We start from the raw sequence: 25,830 nt of genomic DNA, 5'->3' as shown, positions 1-25,830 counted from the left end.
GAGAATGATCCAAAGATATGCCATCACAGTTTTGATCCTCTTTTTCATCTTTAAGCATTTGGTTGATTATTTGAACTGCATGTCTAATTATTTAATGAAAGAAGACAAAATGACTGAATGTAGGATTTGGGAAATTTACTTTTCAATTTTAATTTATTATATCTTAATTTGCAGGGGTCTGTGCAGGGTATATTTACTACCGTTTAGCGGCACCTTCAGATATTCAACTTTAGAAAAAATGGTAGTTTCACAAAATACTTTAAAAGAAGCAAGTTCTAAGACTCTTTGCCTCTTAAAAATCTGTTTTTGTATCCCCTTAAAAAAAAAACTATAAATCGCAGAGTTTTTTAAAATGAAACTCTATAAACTCTCTTTTCTCTCTCTATAAACTATACAGGAAGTAAAAATTCGAACATCATTCTAAACATTCGAACATTATCTTTAAAATTTTTTGAAAAAAATTTTCCCATTGAAATTTTTTTCTATATGACCTAGTCAGAAATATTTTTATAATGAAAATAGCTTTCAGTTCTTGTACTGTTAAATGCAAGTTGAAATGTAACTATGGACAACAGATTTTTAAATTTGGATGCAATTTTGAGCTCGAAATTTTGCAATAGTAAAATTATTCTTTAAAATATATGGGGAAAAATATATAGAAATTTACCAGTGATGAATGATTTTTATTTGTAGTGACAATTTCGGAAAATTTGTAGTGACAATTTTTGAATTTCTAAAATTAGAAAAGAATCTCTCAAAAAAACCTAGGCAAACCCCTAATTTGTGTGGCATAAGAAAAATAAGAGAGAGTGGGTATAATATGCTAAGACTGGGTACTTTGATGTGTGAGAAATAGTTCTGTTTCCTTGCGGACAAACTGAATCACACTTTATCAGTCAAGAAAAAGGACCTACCATATTAGTGCCTTGTTGATTAATTCATGTCTCCTATGTAGATAAATTTGTTTTATTATGTTAATCCTTTTATGTTCTATTGTTTTTAAGCTATCCTTATTTATTGATTATTACAGTTATAATTTTTTCCCCTCCAGTTTATGTTTGTTTGCTAAAGATTTTATCAAACAATAAGGATTTAGTTCAATAGTAGCACTATTTTGTTTCGATAATCTCGTAGTAAGACGGTATCCTCTTGATGACTGTCTGTTCTGGATCCACGGAAAATGCGATGCAACAGATGAAGATAACAACGTCTAAGGCTGAACAAAGGTTTTATGGCCTCGGGACAAAATTTATTGCACGCTCTTATTTTGATATTTTGAAGACCTTTATATAAAATTATAGTTTTTTTCTGTATATTTAAAGATGCCCGAGTACTAGAACAATTATCCCTCTCTTCTCTCCTTGACTTCAGCCTTAACTACATGCATAATTTTTTAAATTGTCTTATAAAATAGAAATTTCTACTTTTTCACTGCATTTCTATTACAGTATAGGACCCCAAATCCGGCACTCACGGGACTGATGAAATTCCGTATTTTGGAATTTGCCGAATTTCGGATATTTTTTGGAAATTCCAATATGGCGCCCATGTATTACGAAATTCAATTATACTGTTAATTTCAGACAAACCAATAAATTTTGATCTTAGATTATGATGGGGTGAATTTAAAACTGTCCCATCTTACATTGAATAAAAAAAGCAGCAAAAGGGATAGAATTCATTTTACCCCATGTGGTAGTTTCAATGTCAATTGGGTGTGGCCAATTTATGGTCAAACTGGTGAGGGAAATGTGGAGATAAAGAAGTAGAGCACATGCACAGCTCTCAAGATTGATTGATCAGTTTCTCCCAACTTGCATTTCTTTATTTTGTTCATTGGAAATGCAGGTGTTTTTACTTTTCCCTTTCACTTATTTTAAAATGCTTTAGGAACAGATGTTTCCTTTAACACAGATATAGTAGGAATAAAAAAAAAAATTCATGTTTTTATTTTTAAAAGATAAAATAAAATTACTTAGTGCAACAGAATAAAATTCCAAATAAAAAGAGAATATAACTGATTTTTCTTTCTCTTATCAATAATAATTTCTTGAAAAAAAATATTAGATGGAATTAAGTGCCAAATTTCGGGATGCCGGATTAAGGGTCTCATACTGTATTTCAAAATTTCCAATAGAGTTAACTAATGTACCTGGTCTTTCCCCACAAATGGGATAAGACCAGATAATTTGACTTTCTCGGGAAAAAAAACTTCTTAAAAAACTAGTGCATCAGTGATTTTTCAGGAAGGATATGTTTTTTGCAACTAAAACGGTAAATACCTTGATTAAATCTGCCAGTTCTTAGGTTGAACAGTTTAGCTTCAATAGGCCTTGAATTTTAGCTAATGCCCTATTTTCTCTATATGATTAGTAACAAACACATTCTAAAGAGCATATTTGAATTACATATTTGAATTTGTGTATTTTATCATTTTGAAGTTAATGTGCTTTCTCTTGAAGTCTGTAACTAATGAGTATTGTTTGTTTCAGTCTTTGCAAGAATACAAGGAAATGCTTCAATTGGTATTTCCAAATTTGATAGATACTAAACATTTAGCATCATCCGATAGAGTTAGGGTATGTTTTTGAATTAAAATTTTTGCTTCGATTATCAACAGAATTCTTATATACATATATACAGTACACTCTTGTTATCTCAAAGTTGAAGGGATGTTAAGAAAATAGATCGCTAGTTTTCGAGGTATTAAGTGCAGAACTAAATATGTTCTGAAAAGTAGAAAAATATATTTTAAAATGTTACCCTAAAGAGTCAAGTCACGGAACTTAAGAATAACTGCTAATAAATATATATGTAATGATAGTTGAATATAAATCTAAATACAACATTAATAATTTTATTTTTAAAGTAAGACTAAAGAAAATTATGCATTAAACAGAAGAGAATTGGTTTTATTTTTTTGACATAACAAAGTTTTTGAGTTATCAAAATTCGAAATATTGTGAGTATACTGTATATACACCTAAATTTTTTTAATATTTATTTTTAGAATTGTTTGTATTGTTATAATTTAAAGTAATTTCAGCATTACCAAGGCTGCTTTAGTCTGCTTACTATTTTCTGATGTGTACTTGCACTATTTTCTAATAGGTGTTTCAAAAAAATGCTTTTTATTGATATTTTTTTTTTTTAAATTAAAAACTATTCATGTTGAACAACTTACTTAACTCAAATGTAATGAAACAGTCAATGCTAAATAATATTTAAATATGAATCAATGTTAAATATAAATTTACTGGAAGCTACCCTTTTTTCTGGTGCAAGAAAATGCTAAAAGGGGCTTGTTTTTCATTGGATGTTTGCAAAAAGTGAGTGAAACAGTACCTAAAAAAGGTATTTTTTTCCCAGTGTACTGTCATCATTTTTTCAGTGTAGCGCAAGTACAGTAAGAACTTTTATGTGATTCATATTCAGTGTTTTCACTACAGCGCGNAAAAATATCAGAGCACGATTTGTCAAATAGATGAAAACACTGCATATTTGTCTTTCCAGAAAGAACTTGATTCATATCTTTTACCACTAGGTATAAAAATAATTTAAATAAACGATTCAATAATCTCAGATTTGTTAAACATCTGTTGTTTATATTGATAATAATTAGTTTTACATAATTAAATGAAATTATTATTAATTTAAAGAAAAGAGTAAGCAATTCCATTAAAAAATATATTTAAAATTATGCTTAAAATTTTATTAGTAAGTCTAATAAATGAATGAAGGGGTTTGAAGTTTATATTTACATAATAATATTTACATAATATTTATATTTACAGATCTCTAGCCAGAAAAAAGTTATTTTTTATCATGATTATGTCAAGTCTTTAAAAGTGTTTTTGAAAATTTTTTTGTTTTAGGTTTATATGTAAAAAATTTAGTTTGTATGTGAATTTAAATATTTTTTAAGTGCTTAAAAGGAACTTTTTTGGTTGAAAATTTTATCAAAACTGAGTGCAATGCTAGTTTTTTTTTTTTTTTGCTTTTGTTTGCACCAATGATTTTTTTAAAAGTTTTACCAAATTACAAATTTAAAGGCTTTGCATATTCTTACAGATTAAATTTTTGATAATTACCACTCTTCTAATCACTAGTCTGTCTTTTGCCCTTTCTTTTTTTAACAAGATTCTAAGCAGTATATAAAATTAAATATGTAATAGTGGCAGAACATGGCATATCATACTATAAATAGTGCTATATGGTTAGATTTGCTTTCTGAATAAGTAATCAGAAAAAAAGCTTCTAAGTCTGTCTCTGATTAAGTAGTATTTTCTAATTAGTCTTAAAGCTATGGCTAATATCGTGAAATAATATTGGGAATAATTAAAACCTTAAAATTTGACACATAAATTACTTTTCAACAAAAAATAATAATTAAAATTCCTCCCTTAAATATTTACAAATTATACAACTTAGTAATAGTAACTAAAATCTTAATTCATAGGCCTCTGGTATCCCAAAATAAGTGATGTATGTATCAGAGTTTGTAGTTTTTCTGTTTTCTTGATAAAAATTTTTTTATCGTTATTTATCTTGATTTGTAGCTTTTTGCCCTGATATTTCTGAGTTTTAGCATGTGCTTCAAATGTCCCATTTTCTACGAATACAAGTTTGGATTTTAAAATAATAAATTTGAAGAATTAAAAAATTTGGAAAATTCAATTAAAACTTTTTTTATTTTAATTAATAACGCTAGTAAAAATTTTAAAATTGATAGTTAGAACTTGAGGACTGTCCACTAATTACATACTTAGTTCAGGTATATAGCTGCAACTGCAAGATTCATTGTTTGAACGGTTTTAGAAATTCAGTTGTTTTATAAAAGTGAAACTCAAATTACAATTTTACACATGGTGCGTAGCTTAAAGATGCTTATTTTCGATTTCTAAAAGCCCTTAAAGGTGCTTTTTTCATTGGATGTTTTTAAAAAGTGCTTAATTTTCCCTTTTTGAAATTGAGATTTTTTTCTTTACCATGTAATTTTTCGCCGCGTATTATGTAAAAGCATGCTTTCAACATTGTTCTATTCAACATTTTCACAATTCATTCAACCACAATCTATTTCGGTGTCCCGTCGATCCATAGCGTAAGAAAGCGCTATTCATTTTGCATGTTTGATGAAATAGTTGCAAATCCACATGTACATCTACTGAGCTGGGTTTGGTAAGATTCTTGCCCTTTCATGTACAACTGTGCTGCATTTTGCTATTTATTCTCAATTTCAGGCTACATTTTCCACCGTCTTATATAGAAAAACGTCTTGATCTTTTTATGATGGCTAATAAAATCAAGGAAAGAGTTCTTTGTCAGAAACTGCTTATTTTATCATGATCATGTAAAGTCTTTGAAAATTATTTTTCAATTTTTTAATGTATATATTGCTTTAAAATATTTTTTAAGTGCTTTAAAAGTTCTTAAAAGGTGCTTATTTTTTGCTGAAAAATTTGGTTACACACCTTGTTACGTTATCAAATCACAGATTTTTTAATTGGTGAATAGAAAGTTTATATTCTAAAATTCTTTTGTACTAAAATGTTCAGTGCTGTATTTACCGTGTTTTTGCTTTGCGATTATTAAAATCTTACTTAAAGATTATTTGGTTGAGGAAGTCAAGATTGAGAAGCTCTCATTATAAATTTAAATCAAGTATTGGTATGTGGCAATATTAACTATAATAGATATTGGTTATTTTCTTAATGCAACAGTACTATAAGCAGTTTCTTCATGTTGATCTCAAACTATGAGGATTTAGTCAGTGCTCTAATAATAAAATTATACTGGAAAGTGTAAAAAATTTCTGTTATAAAGTTTTTCTGTTAAAGTTATCTGTTAAAGTTATAAATGGTATATTTTATTACTATTTTGTAAAAAAATTTGCTTTTATTGAAAAAAAAATTTTTTTTTTTCAGCCATTCCTTGAAAATACACATTTAGGAGATCTTTTTAAAAGTATCCAAGGCAAAGCATTCGACTTACCTGAAATTGGTGAGTTAATTTTGTCTTAAGTCTTTATATATATATATATATATATATATGTAAAATGATGCAGTCGGACCGAGCAGGGAAACAGACACAGGATTTTAATGAAATCAGATGTATTTTATTTAGATAATTTAATTTGTCGCGATTGTTAGCGAATTCAAATATTTCATTTCTATTTCTTACGTGTTTTTGAAGTGTATTTGGTTACTAAATTTTTCAATTTGTCATTTCAATTTTTTCATTTTCCTATCTGTATGCTGGAATTAAAATTCAGAAATAAAGAAACGATTTGTTTATGGAAATTACTGAGCTAGAACAGAGCTATGAACTAATTACCAACGTTGGACTAAAGCATTAATTTCTGGTTGTACTTCAATTTAAATTCTAACAACAAGTATTTTATTCATTTTTCCAAACTATTTGTATTAGTTTTAACATTTCTTGATTTAATTTTTGCCACACCGTAATTGCATTCATATATTAAAATTGAATTTCAATAATTATTGCAGTTGCATTACGAAGAGAGAAAAAATTTAAATGGCATTCAAATAATCGAAATTCAATAATTAAATATAACATTTAGAAGGAAAAATAAATTTAAATCTATGAATAGCACATATTTTGCTTTTTTAAACACCATAATAAAATAAAAATGTAAATTTCACTTCTACACTTAATATAATATACACTGTGATATATAATGCAATAAAAAAAGTGATTCCTTAAATAATTAAAATTATAATCATACTGAATTAAAAGTGAAAAAAAATATATGATGGTAACACTAAATTTTAATATTATTTGATTTAAACAAATAATATGGTAAACCATTGAATAATAATATCAATAAATGGAAATATTATCAAAATATAAATATCAATAGCCATAAATTAATTAGTTCAGAATTTGAGATATGAGCGTGAATGATTAGAATACATTCACGTTTAAAAATTTTACCTGGAGAATATCATTAAAAATATCAGAGCACGATTTGTCAAATAAGTATAATTGATATAAAATGTGTAAAATATTAATCCCCCCAAAGAAGATTTTCATAGCACTCATCCATTTTTTTCCACAAGATTTTACCACTAAGCACGATCCACTAAAGTTCACACACTGAACACAGCTCGCTTTGGCCAACATTAAGTGCCACCAAGATGAACTTCTGGAAATGTAGAATCGCTGTCACTTTGAAATAGGCATTAAATCAAAAATATGGAACAGGTCTTTAGAGGCATGGAATTCTCGAAAAGGTGAAGCAAACGAAAAATAATTTATTTTTTTTAAAATGTTTTCTCCATAGTTGCTTCATTCCAAGTGTAAACACGACAGTTAGTAAAAAGGGGAAAGTGTCGTCAGCCAGGGTCAAGGTTCATCCAAATTCAATCAATTTCGCAGCATTGGCAATAAACTGCTCAGCATTCTCTTCTAGTCGCTGAGAAGTCCACTTACGATCCGTTCGTTAATAGGCTCAAATCTTCCAACATAGTAGAAGTGTGTTCTTTCAGTTAATTTTTTTTCTTTCTGTTTTGAAGAAGCATTTAATATTATTCTGCGCCCGTTTCATCAGTTCTTATAATCCTGCTCGGCTTGTAAAATGATGCAGTCGGACCGAGCAGGGAAACAGACACAGGATTTTAATGAAATCAGATGTATTTTATTTAGATCATGTTCTTATGGAAGACAAGCGAAAAGTGATGTTAATTCCATTCAGGATCAGTCTTTCTGGTAGGGAAAATCTTGCAAATAATCCGAAAATGTCTCTATTTAGAGAAGAAAGGGAAATCTTAGAAATAACTATTGGTTAATGAACTTGCTCGAGCTTGCCACGGCTTAAAAGGGAAAATATATATATATATATGGAATTCCAGAATTTACAAAAATGCATATATGAATAATTTTAAGGTTACTATCATTTCGAATATGGTTGTGCTAGACATAAATTAGTGTTACCTGCTCTCGATACGCAATATAATTATGGTGTGAGTACCCGGTAAAGGGCAGTAAATTTTTTTCTGGATACAGGTAATGAAAATGTGTGTGGGTACCGAGCTATTTCCGTGTACCAGGTGCATCTCTAGTATTGAATACTTGCTGTTTTTCTTTAAAGGGTAATAACATTTATTTTTTATGCTTGAATTTTACAGCATAATTCACTCTTTTCTAAACCATGATTAAAGTCCTATGATTACAAATGCGTAGTATGTTTTAATATGTTCTTCAATACTAGTATGTAAAGTGAGACCTGAACTATTCAATCGTCCATTTCACTACATTTCTGTTAAGGCTTCTTTGACATATGAAATAAGGAATTTTTAGAAAATAATTTGCTATTTTTGTGGTTTTTGAGTTCTTATCATAGTTATTAGTAATAATCCTTCATGCAAAAGTGTCAATAAATTTAAAAAGCGAAACATGGAATTGATGTTAATCAAAATAAATCTGTAGAATGCTATAAAATATTTTTTTATTATTTTAGAAACTGAAGTCAAATTTAAGGGTTATGAATTATCCTGTAGCAATTATCATGAAGCTGGATTTGATGCTTTTATCACTGGAGTAAGCTTAATTGGACTTACTAGGAAAATTGGTAATTTGCATTCTTCTATTTATTTACTAATGTCTTTCTAAACTATTGTTTTTATGAGTTCCTCATGATTTTCAATTACATGAAGTCGAAATTACGAAAAAAAAAAGACTTGATGCTTATGCCAAATCGGTAGTGAAAATGTTTTTAAAAAGTGCTTAAAGGTACTTATTTTCGATTTTCGTTTTTTAAAAGCCCTTGAAGTTGCATTTTTTATTAGGTATTTTTAAAAAAAATGCTTAATTTACCCTTTTTGAAAATGAGGCTTTTTTCTTTACCGTGTCTATTATTGCCACATATAATGCAAAAGCGTGCCTTTTACATTTTTCTATTCAACATTTTAACAATTCATTCAACCAAAATCCATTTAGGCTTACATTCAGTCTGTAGCGTAAAAGCGGCTATCATTTTACATGTTTTATTAAATACTTTGGATTAGGCAGGTACGTCTACTGAGCTGGGTTCGGTGAGATAATTGCACTCACATATGCAACTCTGCTGCATTTTGCAAGAAATTTCAGGCTTCGTTGACCACCTTCGATTTCAAACGGAAAAATCTCTTTTGTAATGGCTAATATAATCAAGAAACGAGTTCTTTGTCAGAAACTAATAATTTTATCACGATTATGTAAAATCATTGAAAATTATTTTGCATTTTGTTAATGTATACAATGCTTAAAAATATTTTTTGAGTGCTTAAAAAGTGTTTATTTGGCTGAAAGATTTGGCTATTCTCTCTGCATTATATTGATAAATCAATAATAATAAAATGAAGAGTTGGTGTGTGTGTCAAGGTGTCAATTTTACTGCAAAAAAATGCTTTTGTGGGAATGCAAAAATTCATTTACTCTGTTTAAGTATTTTTTAAAAAGAAATTATTTCATTTATAAGAACTTAGAATTATAGTTTAAACTAAGCAGGGCTCAAACATGCCGGAAATGTGGATAGTGTTTTTTACACCAGGGAGCATTTTGAGCTCTTGACTGCATATACTTCCGGGTTACTATTATCGGTGTGTTTTGAACCCATTTGGCTTACAACGTGATCATTGTGTTTTGGACTATCTTGATCACGTGTAATTGTTACCTGATTTATTATTTGTGTTTAAAAAAAGAATAGTCATTTGAGGACCTGTCAGTTTAAAACGTAAGAATTGTCAGTTGAAAAAGAATCGTTATAAAACACATCTTACCTTGTTATCAATGTACCAATTTCGAAATTTAAACCTAAAGGGTAATTTGTGAAATGAACTTTCTCCCTGCTCGAACAAAATGCTAACATTAACGTATAATGATGCACGGCTTGCACTAAAGAACAAACAGTAATATATAAGTGAGAAAAGGCCGAATCAGAACTCATAAAAGCGAGTTTTCTCTAAATCATGCCAAGTAATATTAAAAAAATAATAAAATTAATTGCTAAACAGACCACCACTTCTTATATTATGATATTCTTTTTTATGCAAGCATTTTTAGGCAGACTGGATTACTCAAAATTATTGTCTTCACATTCTAAGAATGCTTTATAAAGAGTGGTTATAATAGAATGAATTACAGACATACCTGTGGTTGACTTGCGGTTTCTGTTTGCATATCCTACCCTCTGAAATAGAGTCAAATCTCCTAATTTTAGATGATTGGAGGGATAAACTTTATATAACTTTTTTTTTCTCTCAATTTTTTAAACATATATTAAAGTTTTATTTAATCTGCTAGTGACAAGGGTGAATATCATTCGTTGTCGGACGATCGTTTCAGAAAGCATAACACAAGTGCGCTATATTCTCACTTGCATTTAGAATACTGAACGGATGAACCAATCGGATAATGAGTCAGTTTTGAATTTGATTGGTGCTCACTTTATTAACAAACATAACCTAAACTCACTGCAAGTAATTAGTTAAAGGATAAATTCCTGCAAATTTTGTCAAATTTTTTTTGGCGAAATTATTGTAAAAGTACTGATTTTTTGTAGAAATATTTTATTTTTTATAACCGTCGTTAAACAACCGACCAAATTTTGGGTTTACGACTACTAATGTTCAACACCGTAGCCTTGTAATTTTGAACCAATCCAGAAGACAAGGAAAATCCTGGGTCAGTACCCCCACAGGTATTGATTTATTATGGGAACATGGAGGACTTTTTGACTCTACAGATTTAACGTGCATCAGTCACCATTTACTACTCGGGGAGTCCTTGGCCGACCTGGGATCGAACCCACGAAATCTTGGACATTGGCCCAGTGCCCTATCAACCAGACTATCCCGGCCCTTGGTAGAAATATTGAGAAAATGTCAATGTTCTGATAGATTTTTTGTGCTGATGCCAATTATTTTAACTTATTTTTTGTGAAGGTGCCATTCTGGTCTGAATAATTTTTTTGGAAGTTTCCGAAAAGCGGTGCCAAAATTAATCTGTATTAGTCTCTGTTTAGAGACCTATATTTGTCTGCTGCCTGTGTTATTAAATGTTGAAGTTGCTATGTTTCATTTTGAGTTTTAAGTTTATTATTATTATTTGTAGCTTCTTTACAGTCGAAAAATGCTGAGCAAATAGATGCATCCTGTACTTTCTTGAAGCCGTTCTTAAATAAGTAAGTTTAATTTAGATTTAATACATAACAAAAGTGGCTTAGTCTCATATTAAAAAATTAAGATAAAAAGGATTTTTACTAAAGAACCTTCCTGAAAAATAGTGTTTATCTTTAAGAAATTCATAGGCAAAGATGATGTGAAAAAGTAAGCTTCACTAAGGTTTATTTGAGAACCCTAAATATAATTATTGTTTATTAGCGTTCAATTTTATAATTATTGCTTAGTAGAATTGAGTTATTTGGCCCTACATTTGATAAACTATTTTTTCCCAATAATCAATTGAATGGTTACGTCACAATATTTGATTTTTAAAAGTACAAAGATAATGCATTTTTAAAATTTTGTCAAGCCCTACATCACCTCTGTTTGAATGCCTATTGCGTAAATACATTTTGTTTTCTTTAAGTAGACTAGATCTTTTGGTGAAATTTTTAATTTTCTAAAATTTAGAAAATTTTTTTAGTTGTATCTTTTCTTTATATCTACATTATTTTGTTTGACTTTATTGTTATTTTATTCTCTTTAATAACATGATATATAAAGTTAAACAGTTTGCTGTACTGGCAATGTACACATATAGTTTTTTTTTCTTCTAAAAACTCTTAAGTATGTAAATTTAAATGTATTTCTTTTTGCGCAGAACTGTTGCACATGCTTTTTTATTTATTTTTTCATGATTGAGTTGGTATGTTCTTTTCCCAGCACATGACTGTTTAAGAAAAAAGACCCTTGCTTTTTTTTATTTTTCAAGACTTGTTTCAAAACTTATAAAAGTTTCATTCTGACAACTGTAAAATCATTGTCTCAGTAGTTTAAATTACTATAACAGTTAAAATAATTTACTCAGGGAATCAATTTGAAAAAAAAATGGTTATGTTTAACGTATCTATTGTTAATACAGCAGAATTTATTGTCTATCAGTAGTTGGGACATTTCAAACATTTAATTCATGTGATTAAATCTGAAGGCAATCTCAGTTTTTTTTTTTAATCTGCTAATCTATAAATTTAGGATAGCTATTTGCACTTTTAACATTGAAAATTTTCAAACTTTTATTTTTACTGTATTATTATCATAAATTATATTTAGTTTGTTGTGTAAAAATGGAAAGTAGGAATTATGTCAAAATAGATTGTTCGTTATTTTTGTTGACTGTTTATACATAAATTATAATACTTTACTGCTCATTTAATATCAAACTTACATATGTAACCAGTAATATTTAAAGTCATTAATAATATCCAAATTTAAAACCAAATTTATTGTTTGCCTCTTAAAGGTAACAAAGGAAAATATTCTTTTCGGTTTAGAACAAAAATTATCGGAAATAGTTATTAACTAAAGCAAACCAGTTTTTGTTTCGATTTTTAAATAGCACCTTTATTTTAATTTTTAAAAAAAGTTTGATAAACAATTGTTTTAATTTGCTTGCTGAATTGTTTTCCTTGTTAACACTAAATATTTATTCGTTTAGATTCTATATTCTAAGGCATTATGACATCCAGTCTTTAAATATTTGTGGACCTGACTGTAAGTATTTCATTGTATGTGTATTTATTTTCTATTTTATACACTTGTATTGAATTCAAAGTGTTGAAAATTTTTTTTAAATGCTTAATCATTAAAACTTCCAGTTTATTTAAAGTTTATAATATATTGCTTTAGGCTAATTGTTATTGTTTTAAAATTTTGTTTGTAATTTTTTGATTTGCATAATAAGTTTGTTGCATAGCATAATTGCAATTTACATATTATTTGTAGTTTTTATTGATTTACAAAGTTTTAAAATTGTAAAGATGTCATTGTGTTAATAAGTAAAATTACATTAGCTTCTCATGCATTAAAAATTATTAAACTTTTCAAATAAAATTTTTTAAATCACTTAACTCTTCTGAATTTTTTAAAATAAAAAGTAGTGAAAATTTAATGAAATTATTTTTATGTAAATTTAAATATCTCCAAAAAAGTAGTAATTGGATTTTTTTTTAGAGAAAAGATGTGATAATAATGAAAATTCTACCAATACCTTGTTTATTTAAACAAGATTTTCTTATTTTAATTTGTTTTTCAGTACCTTGTTAATAATGCATTCGCAAGCTATATTACAATAAAACAGTTTTTAATGTTGTAATATAGTTTGAAATGTTTTGGTATAATATAGATATTATTTTTTATAATTAATAATATTTCAATTATATTTAGATTTTTAAAAAGGAACTAGTTTATAAACTTAAGTTCTCAAAGTGTCTTTTAAATAAATTAGTTGAATTTTGTTTAAAAAATAAAATCGTGAACCTGGAATGATAAGCATCGCTTGCAAATTGCTGTGTTGATTTCTTTGGGAATGGCAACTTTTTTTAAAAAAAATAGTGTTGTTTTTCAATAGTGTTCTATGCAAATAAGAGTAACTGTTATTCTTTTTAATATTTCTTTTAGCTGAACCTGATAGGGAGAATGTATTTTATGTAAGCTTCCCTAAAGAATGGAAAACAATTGATCTTGTTGAGTTGTTCCTGCCATATGGTAATTTTATATATATTTTTTGTGTGCTAAATACTACATTTTTTTTTCTATTTAGTAACATAAGTTCATTTGTTTAAGGTGACATTTATGTGCATTGGCTTGATGATGTCTCTGCTTTAGTAGCTCTCAAGAACCCAGAAAATGCTATAAGCGGTATGCTTCTCATTAATCTTTTAGTTTTTTTTTATTTCTTTTTAAAAAAGTTAAACAATATTTTAAGCTCCAAATTAAAAATATTTGTACTATTCCATTGAAAGTGTTTTTTATAAAGACCATTTTTAAATATTAATATTTTCAAACACTATTCAAAGTTATTCACTTTTGTTCTATAAATATGCTGGCATGATAAGGATGAAGAATAACAATAGCATGACAATAAACTTTCAATATCTAAATGTTATTCATAGTAATGCATGTAAAAGAGTGATTTCCACCCTTTATTGTCATAGTTTAAAAATGCCATACTTGATGGCATGCTTGTCAAATGTCATACTTGATGGTGAAAGAAAGATGTGGTCCCAAGCATCCAGTCAATCAATGACTTAAAGTCTGGTACTTCATTGCAAATGTTATTTTTATTTTGTAAATACCTGATAGGGAGCAAAATAACTTATGAAAAATAAAATCTAATTTTTAAACATATTTTAATATTGAAGTCATGAAAATTTAAATATTTTTTTTTTTTGCATTTAAGAATGTGTTAAGAATGTACTCCCCCTTTTCACCCGGTGTCCCAATTTCTGAACCATGGCACAAATGCAAGCCCTTACCTTTCTACATTTTCTTGGGGAATTTCAAATGAAAAGTAAAAAAATAAAATAAAACTTCCCCATAGCGAAGAGTAAAAGAAAAAAAAAAGATTAAAAAAAATACGACAACATCATTGATTTACTGTGTTGCAGTCTTGTGAATAAAGAAACGATTCAACCACTTAAAGTCAGATAAATATTAAATATATGTTTTGTGTGATGAAATAAGTTTTATATGCTACTTATTTCATAAAATTTTGCTTATATATTGAATATGAATGACTACTCTAATGAGACAGGTGAAAATTTGCTTTTTATACCTTTGTTAAGTATTATTTGAAAAGGAAATTTAAAATACTTCTATGTTGGCAATAATGCAAGCAAGATCTGGTAGAATGTACAGTCTTCAAAAATTTAGAAGCACTAAGTTTTTAATTGATAGGGTCATGTTTGATGCATGAATTGCTTTTTCAGAACAGGGATACAAATCCACCACCCTCTGACTGCAAAGGCTGCAATACTATTAGTAAAAATGTTATCTAAGTGCATATTGTCAGTAGGACTGTGCGATAAATCGAAGTATCGCGAAATATAGATAAGTCAACGCTCGCAGTTTAACATGCAAGTATCCTTTGCTATGATTAACACTATCACTGATTAACACTAGCGCTGATGAAGACTATTTCAATTTCGTCTAGCTGCGAAGATGTTGATTGCGTCTAGCTATGTAGACTATGTTTATTTCTTGATGTTGAGTGACAAAGGACGAATTGAACTCCCGGTTTCACGCGAGGATCAGCGTTGAAATATAGAACGCAATGCATAGTTTCTTTATGTGCCATTTTTTTCTTAGAGATATTACGTTTCTTGAGGATTATTTTCAGCGGGACTTATGTTATTTCCGCTGCACATTTCATTTCGCCGGGATTTAACGTTTCTTGTAAATTATTTTCTTGTAAATAATTGTAATGCATTCCCCCTCTTTACTTACTAGCTTCTTAAAATGTTTTTTCCTTGTTTTTTAGCCAAATCTGGATTGTTGAACAAAAGTAGCAAAATGTATCGTGTTCAGACATATGCTGATTATAGAAAATGGGAAAATCAACAAATCTCAACTAAAAAAGTTGAAATCAAGAAACCTGCGACATCATCATCATCAAAAGTTTCTCAAGCGAAAAGGAGCTTCAAAAATGACACGTAAGCATTTCTACTATAATGCAGAACTATTGTGCAAATTGGAATAAGTAAATAATAAATTGTTATAATTACTCTCAGTTTTGAACAATATATGTAGCGTTATAATTAATTTTTATGGTAATACTTGATGCTTTTATTTTCCATGGTTAACTAAGAAAATAATAATTTAGGTTGGCAAAACATGTGAAAATGCAGTCTAGTTACAAAGAAGATACACTGTTAATGATATATTTATTTAATTAAAGTTGTAATTTTTTGAACATAAGTAGCAGTACACTCAAAATTCAGTCAGCTTTTCAACGACAGATGTATTTCTCAGGATAAACAATTTTTGCTCATTGAAAGCATCACTTGTGAATCAAAATGTAACAATCCGTAAAATTGGGGCTCTCTTTTTCTGAAAAATCCAAATCAGCAATAAAAAATATGAGTTCCTATTTAAGATTTTGAAGTTGCCCTGTGTCTAACCCTCACATGGGGCGGGGGAGGGGAAAAATATTTTTTAATTGAATTTTTAAATTGATTTGTGTTTTCTTATGTAGTTATTATGTGTTTTCTTATACAATAGAATAATAACTAAAAAACTAATATTAAGGAAATTTTATTTTGTCAATAATTTAATTCAATGTTTTAAATGATAACTTCGGTGTAATTTCATCTATTTGTTAAAATCATTATCTAAAATAATAAAAAAAATTTGCTGTAATATCATTAATTATTTGTTAAGGTCATAATCTAAAATAATAAAATCAAGAGTTTCGTGTTTCTCTCGCAAATTTTGATCCTACTTTTATAATCATTCCATAATCAGGGATCTGTTCAGGACAAATTTACTACTGTTTATCCGTACCTTCATAAATTCACCTTTAAGGAAAACGGTAATTTCACAAAATACTTTTTTTAAAAAAGCTAATTTTAAAATTTTCCTCCATGCCTTTTAAAATTTTATGGTACAATTGTCTTTTTTTGTGAGTTAGCAGTAGTAAATAATTGCATGCTATAAATTTATGTTTGAATATATATTTCTTTTTCTTTTATTACTAAAACTATACTTAATAATATTGAATTTTTACAACTACTCAGTATTAACTGAGTACAACGTCAAAACTTGTCTGAGTATGTTAATATTAAAAATCTGTTATTTTATCTCAGTAAACTGTTATCTCAATATGCTAAGTGTGCTGAGTACTTGGTAAAATACTAATTAAAATGATATTGTGTACATATTGTGTTGATTTTTTAATTTTCACAAAATATTTCTAAATTTTCACAAAGTAGGTACCTAAAAAAACCTTGACAGACCCCTGATAATCTTATGAAAGTTCTACATATTTAAATTAGCTCAACCATCATGTTTAGAATAAACTGGACACGAATGCAAAATAAAATTTAAAGCACTGTTTGCTTGATTGGAAATGAAGCATTACTGTGAAATAGTAAATAGGGGAAACAACTGCTAATGTAGGTAAATATAGTAACTGAAGGAATAAGGATTTTTTTTTATTTCAGAAAATTTTCTGGATTTCTCAAAATTAATGGAATTTTTAATGTTTTTCTCAAATGATATTTTAATATACTTTGTAAAGTTGTGTTTTGTATCTTAAAGCAACTTTTTTATTACAGTAGCAATTCCAGTATGGATTTGATTCCAGAAATTGATGAAAATGAAGCAGAAGGAGCACCTTCTGGTGAGAATATTTTCCAACAATTTTATTTCAATTCAATTATATTGAAGTTTATTTCTAAAGGCATGAATTGGTGTAGAGGACTCAATGTAAATGTAATTTCTAAAATTCCCCTTATAAGCACAGATCTCCTTAGTATTTTTCTGCATCTTTTATTGGGCCATTTTTTTAGTCATGTTAAAATATTTTTGTGATTGAGATTGATTTATAAAAAGAAATTCACATGCACCTTATTACCTAAAAGAAATTTTATTTTTAATAAAATTTTTTTCTTTTTTCGGTGGGAAAGTCTGTGGAATTTTTCCAAGGAATTACAGAATTAGCCATAAACTTGAATGTATGTGCTTATAAATAATTGAATTTATAAATTCTGGGCTTTTAACTGCAAATAAATTTATTGATGAATGATTAAAAGAACGAACGCCATGGCTCGGGGCATAGAACTTTCGCTTTCCAATTAGGTGAACTGGGGTTCGAATCCCAGCAAAGTCGGTTGACACGAATTCCACATCCGGCTTGCACCAACCGCAACACTGACGTGAAATTTCCTCAGTGGTAGACGGATCATGGGTTAGAGTCCCCTTGGCCTCAGGCTAACCGTAGGAGGTTAACGCAAATGCTGGTTAGTTCCATCAGAAAGTCCTTGATGCAGGCAATTTTCTCCCAATACTTGATCCACGAGTTCCCTTGTCTTCTGGATTGGGTTCAAAATTACATGGCTACGAAGTTGAACGTTAGTAGTCGTAAACCCGAAAATTGGATTGGGTAAAAACAAATCATGGGTTGGGAAAATTGCTTCCCATCAACATATAAAAACTAATGAATTTGGTGGCAAGTATACTTCCCACAGCCCTTTAAAGGGTTGCAAAATAGTTGTAGTATAAAAATTTTTTTCTCCTAATTGAAATTAAGGGATTATTTACTTATTAAGATTTTAAGCAAATATTTGTTCGTGACATTTGTTTACGGTATAGCTTTGTCACACCAAAACTTTGTCCCTATTCCTTAATAGTAGTTTGGCGAAATAGGCTGAGTGTATTTTATCAGCATTTGAAATGTATCAATGTTGTTGATTTCGCCACAGTAGTAAAACTTGATAATTTCGAAATGATGAAAGTTTGATATACATTAAGAAATTAAAGTGTCTTCCAGCAAATTTACAAATTGTTACAGACATCTATTGAATTCATTGTTTTAAAATTTCTGATGACTTCAAAATTCAATGACTTTAAAATTATAACATTTTAATATGACTTGTTGGAGGCATTTTGGGGAACAGATCATTATCATGGAATTTTATCAAATGTTTGGTCACAGAGTTGTAAAAAATATTGTCACTGAGTTTAGTCGTATCAACATTTTGTTCTCGTATTATTTAATTATAATTGAATGATAAAATGATTTTGTTGTCTGTCAGACATCTAATGAAAAACGACGAACAAATTAATTTAAATCAGAAAATATATGTAAGAAAATTATTTTAAATTACTCTTGGCAGAACAGAACTTTCTTCAATTATTAATTATATAGAAATATGCAAACTATTTATACTTAGTTTTGAAAGTAGTTTTAAAAAAACTTGAAACATTGGGTTTAATTGAAGCATGTTTATAAAGCAGAAAATTGTTTTACTTGCAGCTAATGAAAATATAGATAATGATAATGAATTATAATTTAAAAGTAAGTTTGATCCCCACTGGCCAGACTCCCTGTGAAATAATTTTTGATTGGTGCATGTTATATTTGTCGGGTTACAACACGCTCTAGTTTTCTTCCCTCTCTGTTCCTTTTTAACTTGTTTAGAAAGGACTGTGTGTGCATGATGTTTACTCTACAATTTATGTTTTAATAAAACTTGATCTGTCGGTAACTGTTTTTGTCTTTCTCAAGCTCTTCAAACTTTCATCTTTAATTAGAAAAAGTCGTACTAAAATTTTTTTTTCAATACTCATTAAAATTAACATCATTGCAAAAATTTATATGTAATATTGTAAAAATATGTTTTTGTCTTTTGACATATTTGTAAATTTTGTGAGTTGAGTCATTTTTGTAAACAATTAATTGCATTCTCCTTTTATTTATCTATCCTATACATTTTGCCTTGTGTTTAATCCTGATAATAACAGAAATAAGTCAATAAACATTAGTCATTTTAAAGTCAATAACAAAATGTCAAATTTTCCATTGTGTTAAGTGTGTTGTGCATATCTGCCAAGTCTCCTGTTTTTTTTTTTTTTAACAAAGACTCCTGTATTTTACGACTATCTTCTGTTTACCCGTATATTATGAAATGTCTCCGTATTTGAAGAAATTGAGAAAAAAAAATTTTTTTGCTAATAAAATATCTGCTGATGGCAAAATACTTCTCTTATTCTTCAACAGATGGTGCTATTGCCAGTACAATAGTATTTTGAGTGTTAATAGTTTAAGTAATTATTAATAATGGTTTAAAAAAATCTTCTTTAGATTAAGATTTATATACATATTTTTTATTTCGCTAAATATAAATACTTATATTTTTTTCCAATTTTGACCTTCTCTTTTTAGCTTATATGATTATGCATGATGTATTAAAACTTTTCTCGTAGCCTAGAAAATGTCACTAGTAAAATCCTCATTATTTTATTCCTCCAACATTGGCAGGTATAGTTGTGTTAGGACACATTGGAAGGTTATTTATAGAACTGGAATTATAGTATCACTATAATAAATTGTCCATTTTTGTACCTTAATTTGTGCTCAGGGTGCGTAGCGTTTGTAAAAAGTACTTAAGGGTGCTTTTTGGGGGATTTCGTTTTTAAAAGCCTTTAAAGGTGCTTTTTTCAGCTGGCGTTTTTAAAAAGTGCTTTTTTTTCACGAATTATTTTTTCCCTTCCTACAGTGATATCTGGCGGATCCCCTACATTTCACGAAAAATTAGGTGTTTGCTACGTAATCATTCACACGAACTTCATGTCGTACCCACGTTATGACTTGCGCATGCGCGCACACTCGAAACTGAAACCTGAGTGCTCCAATTCGGATAGAGTCGGTCCTTATTAAATGTTTTTCTTTTTAATTTCTTTTAATTTTATTCTTGTTTATTTTATTTTACTTCTAACACTTTTTTGATGTAGGGGGTAAGGGTACTTTTGTTCAAAGTCAAGTTGAATTCACTCGGTGACGTGGGAAAGTACTGATTGTTTCGATTTACGTCCGTTTCTTTTTGGGTTTTTTTTTTAATGCTAAAACTGTTCATAAAAAGTTTTTGTTTTTCAATAATATCATTGATTCAATATGAATTTTTTGAGTGCTTGAAAATTTTTGTAAAGTGCTTGAAAAATTTTTAAAAAGTGCTTATTTTTGATTTAAAGATTTGGCTATGCACCCTGTGTGCTTTATTCATACATAACACAAAACCTCATTTGGATTAAAAGTTCATACATTTTATTCTGGAAATGCAACAAAAATTAGGTGAATTGAATTATGTAATAAAAATTCTTTCAGGGCTTATTGGAAAAGTGAGCCTTTTATTTAAAAGTTAACCTTAATTTGTATTTTCTATCTTTATTTAAAAATATTTGGGCCTTGCTTATTTTTGCTGCCAAACAAAGGGGGGATACCACCAAACAAGACACTCTTTAAAATTACAAAGTCATAATAATTACAATTTAAAGTTGTATTTCTGTATAGCGTGTTGTTTTATGTTTGTGTGTCTCCATTTTAGGTAATCCTCCTGCAAAAAAGTTGAAGAAATCAGTGGATGATCCTGAATCGGGTGAAGTCACTTCCACTTTTGAAGAAGATAACAATTGGTGATTTTTCGGTACACATTTCTGAAAATATTTTTAAAAATGAAGAGGTTATTGGAAATTTTGTACTCTTTATCTGTTGTTAAATATACAATAAATATGGATTAAAAAAAAGTTAACTACATTTTTTGGGAACAATTCATTCACTTTCAATTTATGGCGACTGGGAGTGCTTTTTGGGCTTCCCAGCCCCAACGGTTGAATATAACATGGTGCATAGCATTTTTAAAAGGTGCTTATTTTCGATATTCGTTTTTTAAAAGCCCTTGAAGGTGCTTTATCATTGAGTGTTTTGAAAACGTGCTTAATTTTCCCTTTCCAAAAATGAGATTTTTTTTTCTTTACCATGTCGATTTTCTCCACATATAATGCAAAAACGTGCTTTTCACATTGTTCTATTCAACGTTTTCACAATTTATTCCAAAATCTATTTCAGTGTATCGTCAGTCCATAGCGTGTGAAGACGCCAATCATTTTACATGTTAGATGAAATACTTCCGAGTTTGCATGTGCGTTTACTGGGCTGGGTTCGGTGAAATATTTGCACTCTCATGTGCAACTCTGTAGCATTTTGCAAGATATTCTCAATTTTTGGCTTCATTTTCCACCCTCTGATATAGAACCGAAAAATCTGTTGATCATTACAATGGCTAATATAATCAATAAAAGAGTTCTTCGTCAGAAACTATATATTTTATCATGATCATGTAAAGTCTTTGAAAACTATGTTGCATTTTGTTAATGTACATAGTGCCTAAAAATTTTTTTGAGTGCTTGAAAGGTGCTTATTTCTTGTTGAAAGATATGGCTACGCACCATGTATGAATCTTAACAATAATTTTGGATGTAAGAGAATGTTTATCTTGATCCTTTTAAGGGATTTCTTTTCTTTATTATTTTTATGTTTGGCCATATTCTTTTTAACAATTACTAAATAAATCTATTTTTTCTTAAAATGATTTTATTAATTTCTCTGAGATAATATACCTTTATTATATAATTAAGATACATCTGTAACAAAAAATATGATGATAAAAACTACAATGATGATACCTGAACTACCACTAAAAATTTGGAATTACGATGACCGCCACTACAAACAATATTTTTAAACCTCCTCACAAAATGATCTCCGTTTATTTGTTCGTAATAATCTCTAGTTTTTTTTCCGATCAAATTTTTTCCAGTTCCTGAGACAAATCCAAGCGCTTTCCTTTTACGAGTGGCAAGACATAGGACGAATTGTGTTTAATGTAAGGACTTAATGTTAGTTTTAAAAAAACATTTCAAGCCTAAGGAAGAAATTTTCCTTTTAAAGTTCTATTCTTGTTGATACGTGTGTTATTTTTCATTGATTATTTATTTTCATTGGTTTCATTTTCTATTTTGTAAGTTATATTGACGATCAGATTTTTTTTTATAAAATGATACAGGAATGCATTACTTTTTTTTTCCTACTTTGTAATTTACAATAGTGATATAACTGATTTTTTTTAGGAAATAATTTCTAATTACTTCATCTGTTATCATGCTTATGGGTGGCTATAAGGAACTTATATTAACAATTATTTTTTTTATAAAATGATACAGGAATGAATTACTTTTTTTTCTGTAATTTACAATATTGATATAATTGATTTCTTAAGGAAATAATTTTTAATTACATCTATTATGGTGCTTATGGGTTGTTATAAAGAACAATATTTGCGTTGACAACAATTCTGAAAATATACTCGCTTACACATGAAAAAATTTGGTAGCTAATTCTGCAAGCACTTGGTTCGAAGTTGGAAAACTATGATATTTTTCAAGCTCTCTAACTCAACGGTTTGGCTATGGAAACTAAAGTAATCAACCTGTTTTTCTTCGGAATGTTGACTTTATAAAAAAGTTTATTAAGGTAATTGTGAACATTATAACTTATAGAAGACTATTTTAAAAGCAATTAATTAAAGGAATGAAGATTTTTCATTGTTTTATCATTAATAGAATTTTATGTCCAATAGTTAAATTTTTCAGTCTTTGTGCTACATTTAATCTAGCTCTGAATTAGTATTTGGTGCATAACATAAGCTGAAAATGTCTAAAATATGCTGTATTTTTTTACACCAGAGATAAAAATTTATAAGAACCGCTATTAACATTAAAAATGTTTATTAAGGTTTAGTGGGAACCGCTGCTCTTACTAGTTGTTGGCAATTTTTTAAAACTATTAGACACAACTCAAAATGTTTTTTTGCGAAAATCCAGATTTAGAAACTCATCAATGTAATTCTGATACAAAAGTACTCCAGAAAATACAAAGGTAAATTTTTGTAAGACTTCTTAAAAAAATTTCCTGTCAAAATTAATTCTCCGTGAAAATATTTACAAAACAAAAATGTGAATCGCAGGGGTCCCCCACCTTTCAAGACTTAGATATACAGTCGGACCCCGATATAACGAATTCATAGGGACCGGAAACGTTATTTACTAAATCGAGGATAATTCGTAATATCGGGGACAAAATAAAAAAAAAATAGACTAACCTTATCCGAACATCTCTAATAAGAAAATACACAAAATAAATAGAAATCTTACACTGTTTACTCAGCAACTAAAAATACAGCGAACGATTATGTGCTGATTAGTTTGAAATTTTAAAGCATTTCATAAGTAAGGTTTACTCATTCCCTTGATTTCTTACTTAAGAAAGTTCTTTTTCAATGTCGTGAAGAGAATATAATACTCCCTCATTTGCATCTTGCTGCATAAGGTAAGTTTTTACGGTTTCCAAACAGTACAAAGCATCAGAAAAAGTAACAGTTTTCTCTGGAGATTCATTATCATCGACTTTTGTGTCAGAGTAGCTATTCATTGTTTCCTATAAATCTACTTCATAAAATTCGTTAATTAACGAAATTTGGTAAATAGGGGTTAGTTAAACCGGGGTTTGACTGTAACTGTTTAAAAATTACTAATTGTTTATATTAGTCAAGATTACCCAAACATTAAAATGCATCAATTGTAACTTGTTCGGGTGGGTGAAAATAAATTTCGCCTCCTTCCAAATACTCTTATTTCCAGTTTGAAACTATTAATTTAGCTTCCCAACTTTCAATTAACTTTCTCAATTTTAGTGCAATTGTATGTTAAAGTATACGGAAAAGTTTCTAGTTATGAAACTGCCTTTCTTTAATTATATTTATTGAGATTTAAATACATTTATTCTGCTGGTTTGGTGGTGAAGGTAACTACGTCTTCCTTATTTTGATCACTTTGTTTTTTGTTGCATTTCTGGCACATCTCCCAAAAGCTGGTCTCTTGAAATACCTAGTAAAAAAAGGAGGGAATCTTTTTATTTTACCATAAGAAAATCTTTTCTATAATATATCTTAGAAATGAAAAATATTTTTTGGACAATGAATATAGAGCAGATTTATGTTGCTTAAAAGTTAGCAAGGGTCTATCTGGGTTTTCTTTAGAGGTACCTATTTTGTGAAAATTTTGACATAATTTGTGAAAATCAAAAATTATGTTAAAAAATCGACACAAAAATATGATAAAGTAAGAAAATATTTTCAAAAATTGTCACTTCAAATAAAAATCATTTATGACAGGTAAATTTCTGTATATTTTTTCCCATATAAAAGAAGATAATTTTGCTATTGTAAAGTTGTGGCCTTCAAATTGCATCCAAATTTAAAATTCCATAAAAATCATTGTCCATAGTTAAATTTCAACTTCAATTTAGTAAAAACATGCATTTAACAGTACTAGCACTAAAAGTTAACTAACTAGCACATTAAGAGAACATTTTCGACTGGGTCATACAGAAAAAAGTTTCACAAAGAAAAAAAAATGTTACATAAAAAATAAATTTACAATAGTGTTTAAGATAATGTTCGAATGTTTAGAATAATGTTCGAATTTTGACTTCCTGTAAAGTTTACAGAGGAAGACTCTAGTTGTTTCATTTTAAAAAACTCTGCTAAAAAAAAAATCTCTGTTTGATATGGCGTGAGCGACCGGTTAGGTTTACTACATTGCACTGTGTTGCAAGTTTCAAGAATGAGCAAATCTTGAAACTCCTATTTTATTTACAAAGAGTATAGCGCATGCCTGAAAAATATGAAATGACACACAGACAGTTACAGACATAGACTACATATGCTGCACTGGCGGAAGGGGCGTATATATTTATACTTTCTGAATGTAAATCAACACTGTCCCCTACTGATCGTATTATTAGTATTGAACTGTACTGTTGAATCGTAGGTGTTTGGAAATGTTTAAAATCTATATATATATTTCTCTTACACGGCGACAAAAAAAGGCCTCATTACAACTCCCCGAATGGCAACGCTAGAAAATCGACCAATGATTGCCGCTAAAAATGTCACATGCCAAGTCTAGCTGAGATGGCTCAACATATAGCGCTTTTAAAAACGGAAACTGAAATAACCAGAGACAGCATGTAAGCTAGGCAGAAGTGAGTAGTCTTTGTCGATAGATCTGTATTTTAGTATTTTGTCGAAAGCGCTTTTTTTCACGAATTTATATATTACGAATTTATTTGATGATTTTTGATTTATATCACGAATTTATTTGTTTTACTAGAATTTATTTGATGATTTTTGATTTATATCACGAATTTATTTGTTTTACTAGAATTTATTTGTTTATGCAGGTTTTTCCATTGCAATTCACTTATTTCAATTTT

The 25,830-nt window shown here is 28.7% G+C and overlaps 2 protein-coding genes across 3 annotated transcripts in view; one reads left to right on the top strand and one right to left on the bottom strand.

Annotated features, from left to right (window-relative positions):
* The window catches only part of LOC107451883 (poly(A)-specific ribonuclease PARN), a 51,426-nt gene extending 29,342 nt beyond the window's left edge, over positions 1-22,084 (top strand). Inside the window, exons 10-19 of one of the 2 annotated variants that reach the window (XM_043051127.2) lie at positions 2,493-2,579; positions 5,925-6,000; positions 8,480-8,590; positions 11,113-11,182; positions 12,658-12,713; positions 13,620-13,706; positions 13,785-13,859; positions 15,481-15,652; positions 17,276-17,340; positions 21,044-22,084. In XM_043051127.2, coding sequence (XP_042907061.1) covers positions 2,493-2,579; positions 5,925-6,000; positions 8,480-8,590; positions 11,113-11,182; positions 12,658-12,713; positions 13,620-13,706; positions 13,785-13,859; positions 15,481-15,652; positions 17,276-17,340; positions 21,044-21,135 — 891 coding nt within the window. In that variant the 3' untranslated portion in view covers positions 21,136-22,084. The remainder of the gene's footprint in view (positions 1-2,492; positions 2,580-5,924; positions 6,001-8,479; positions 8,591-11,112; positions 11,183-12,657; positions 12,714-13,619; positions 13,707-13,784; positions 13,860-15,480; positions 15,653-17,275; positions 17,341-21,043) is intronic. The other variant, XM_071178237.1, reaches the window with a different exon arrangement.
* A 2,213-nt stretch (positions 22,085-24,297) lies between these two features.
* The window catches only part of LOC107451885 (adhesion G-protein coupled receptor G6), a 35,626-nt gene continuing 34,093 nt past the window's right edge, over positions 24,298-25,830 (bottom strand). Inside the window, exon 16 of the mRNA XM_043051129.2 lies at positions 24,298-24,440. Within this exon, the coding sequence (XP_042907063.1) occupies positions 24,333-24,440 (108 nt within the window). The 3' untranslated portion in view covers positions 24,298-24,332. The remainder of the gene's footprint in view (positions 24,441-25,830) is intronic.

Source organism: Parasteatoda tepidariorum, chromosome 3, assembly GCF_043381705.1.
Source record: "Parasteatoda tepidariorum isolate YZ-2023 chromosome 3, CAS_Ptep_4.0, whole genome shotgun sequence".
NCBI lineage: Eukaryota > Metazoa > Arthropoda > Arachnida > Araneae > Theridiidae > Parasteatoda > Parasteatoda tepidariorum.
The sequence above is the reverse complement of the archived record's forward strand: the minus strand, read 5'-3'. Positions and strand labels throughout refer to the sequence as shown.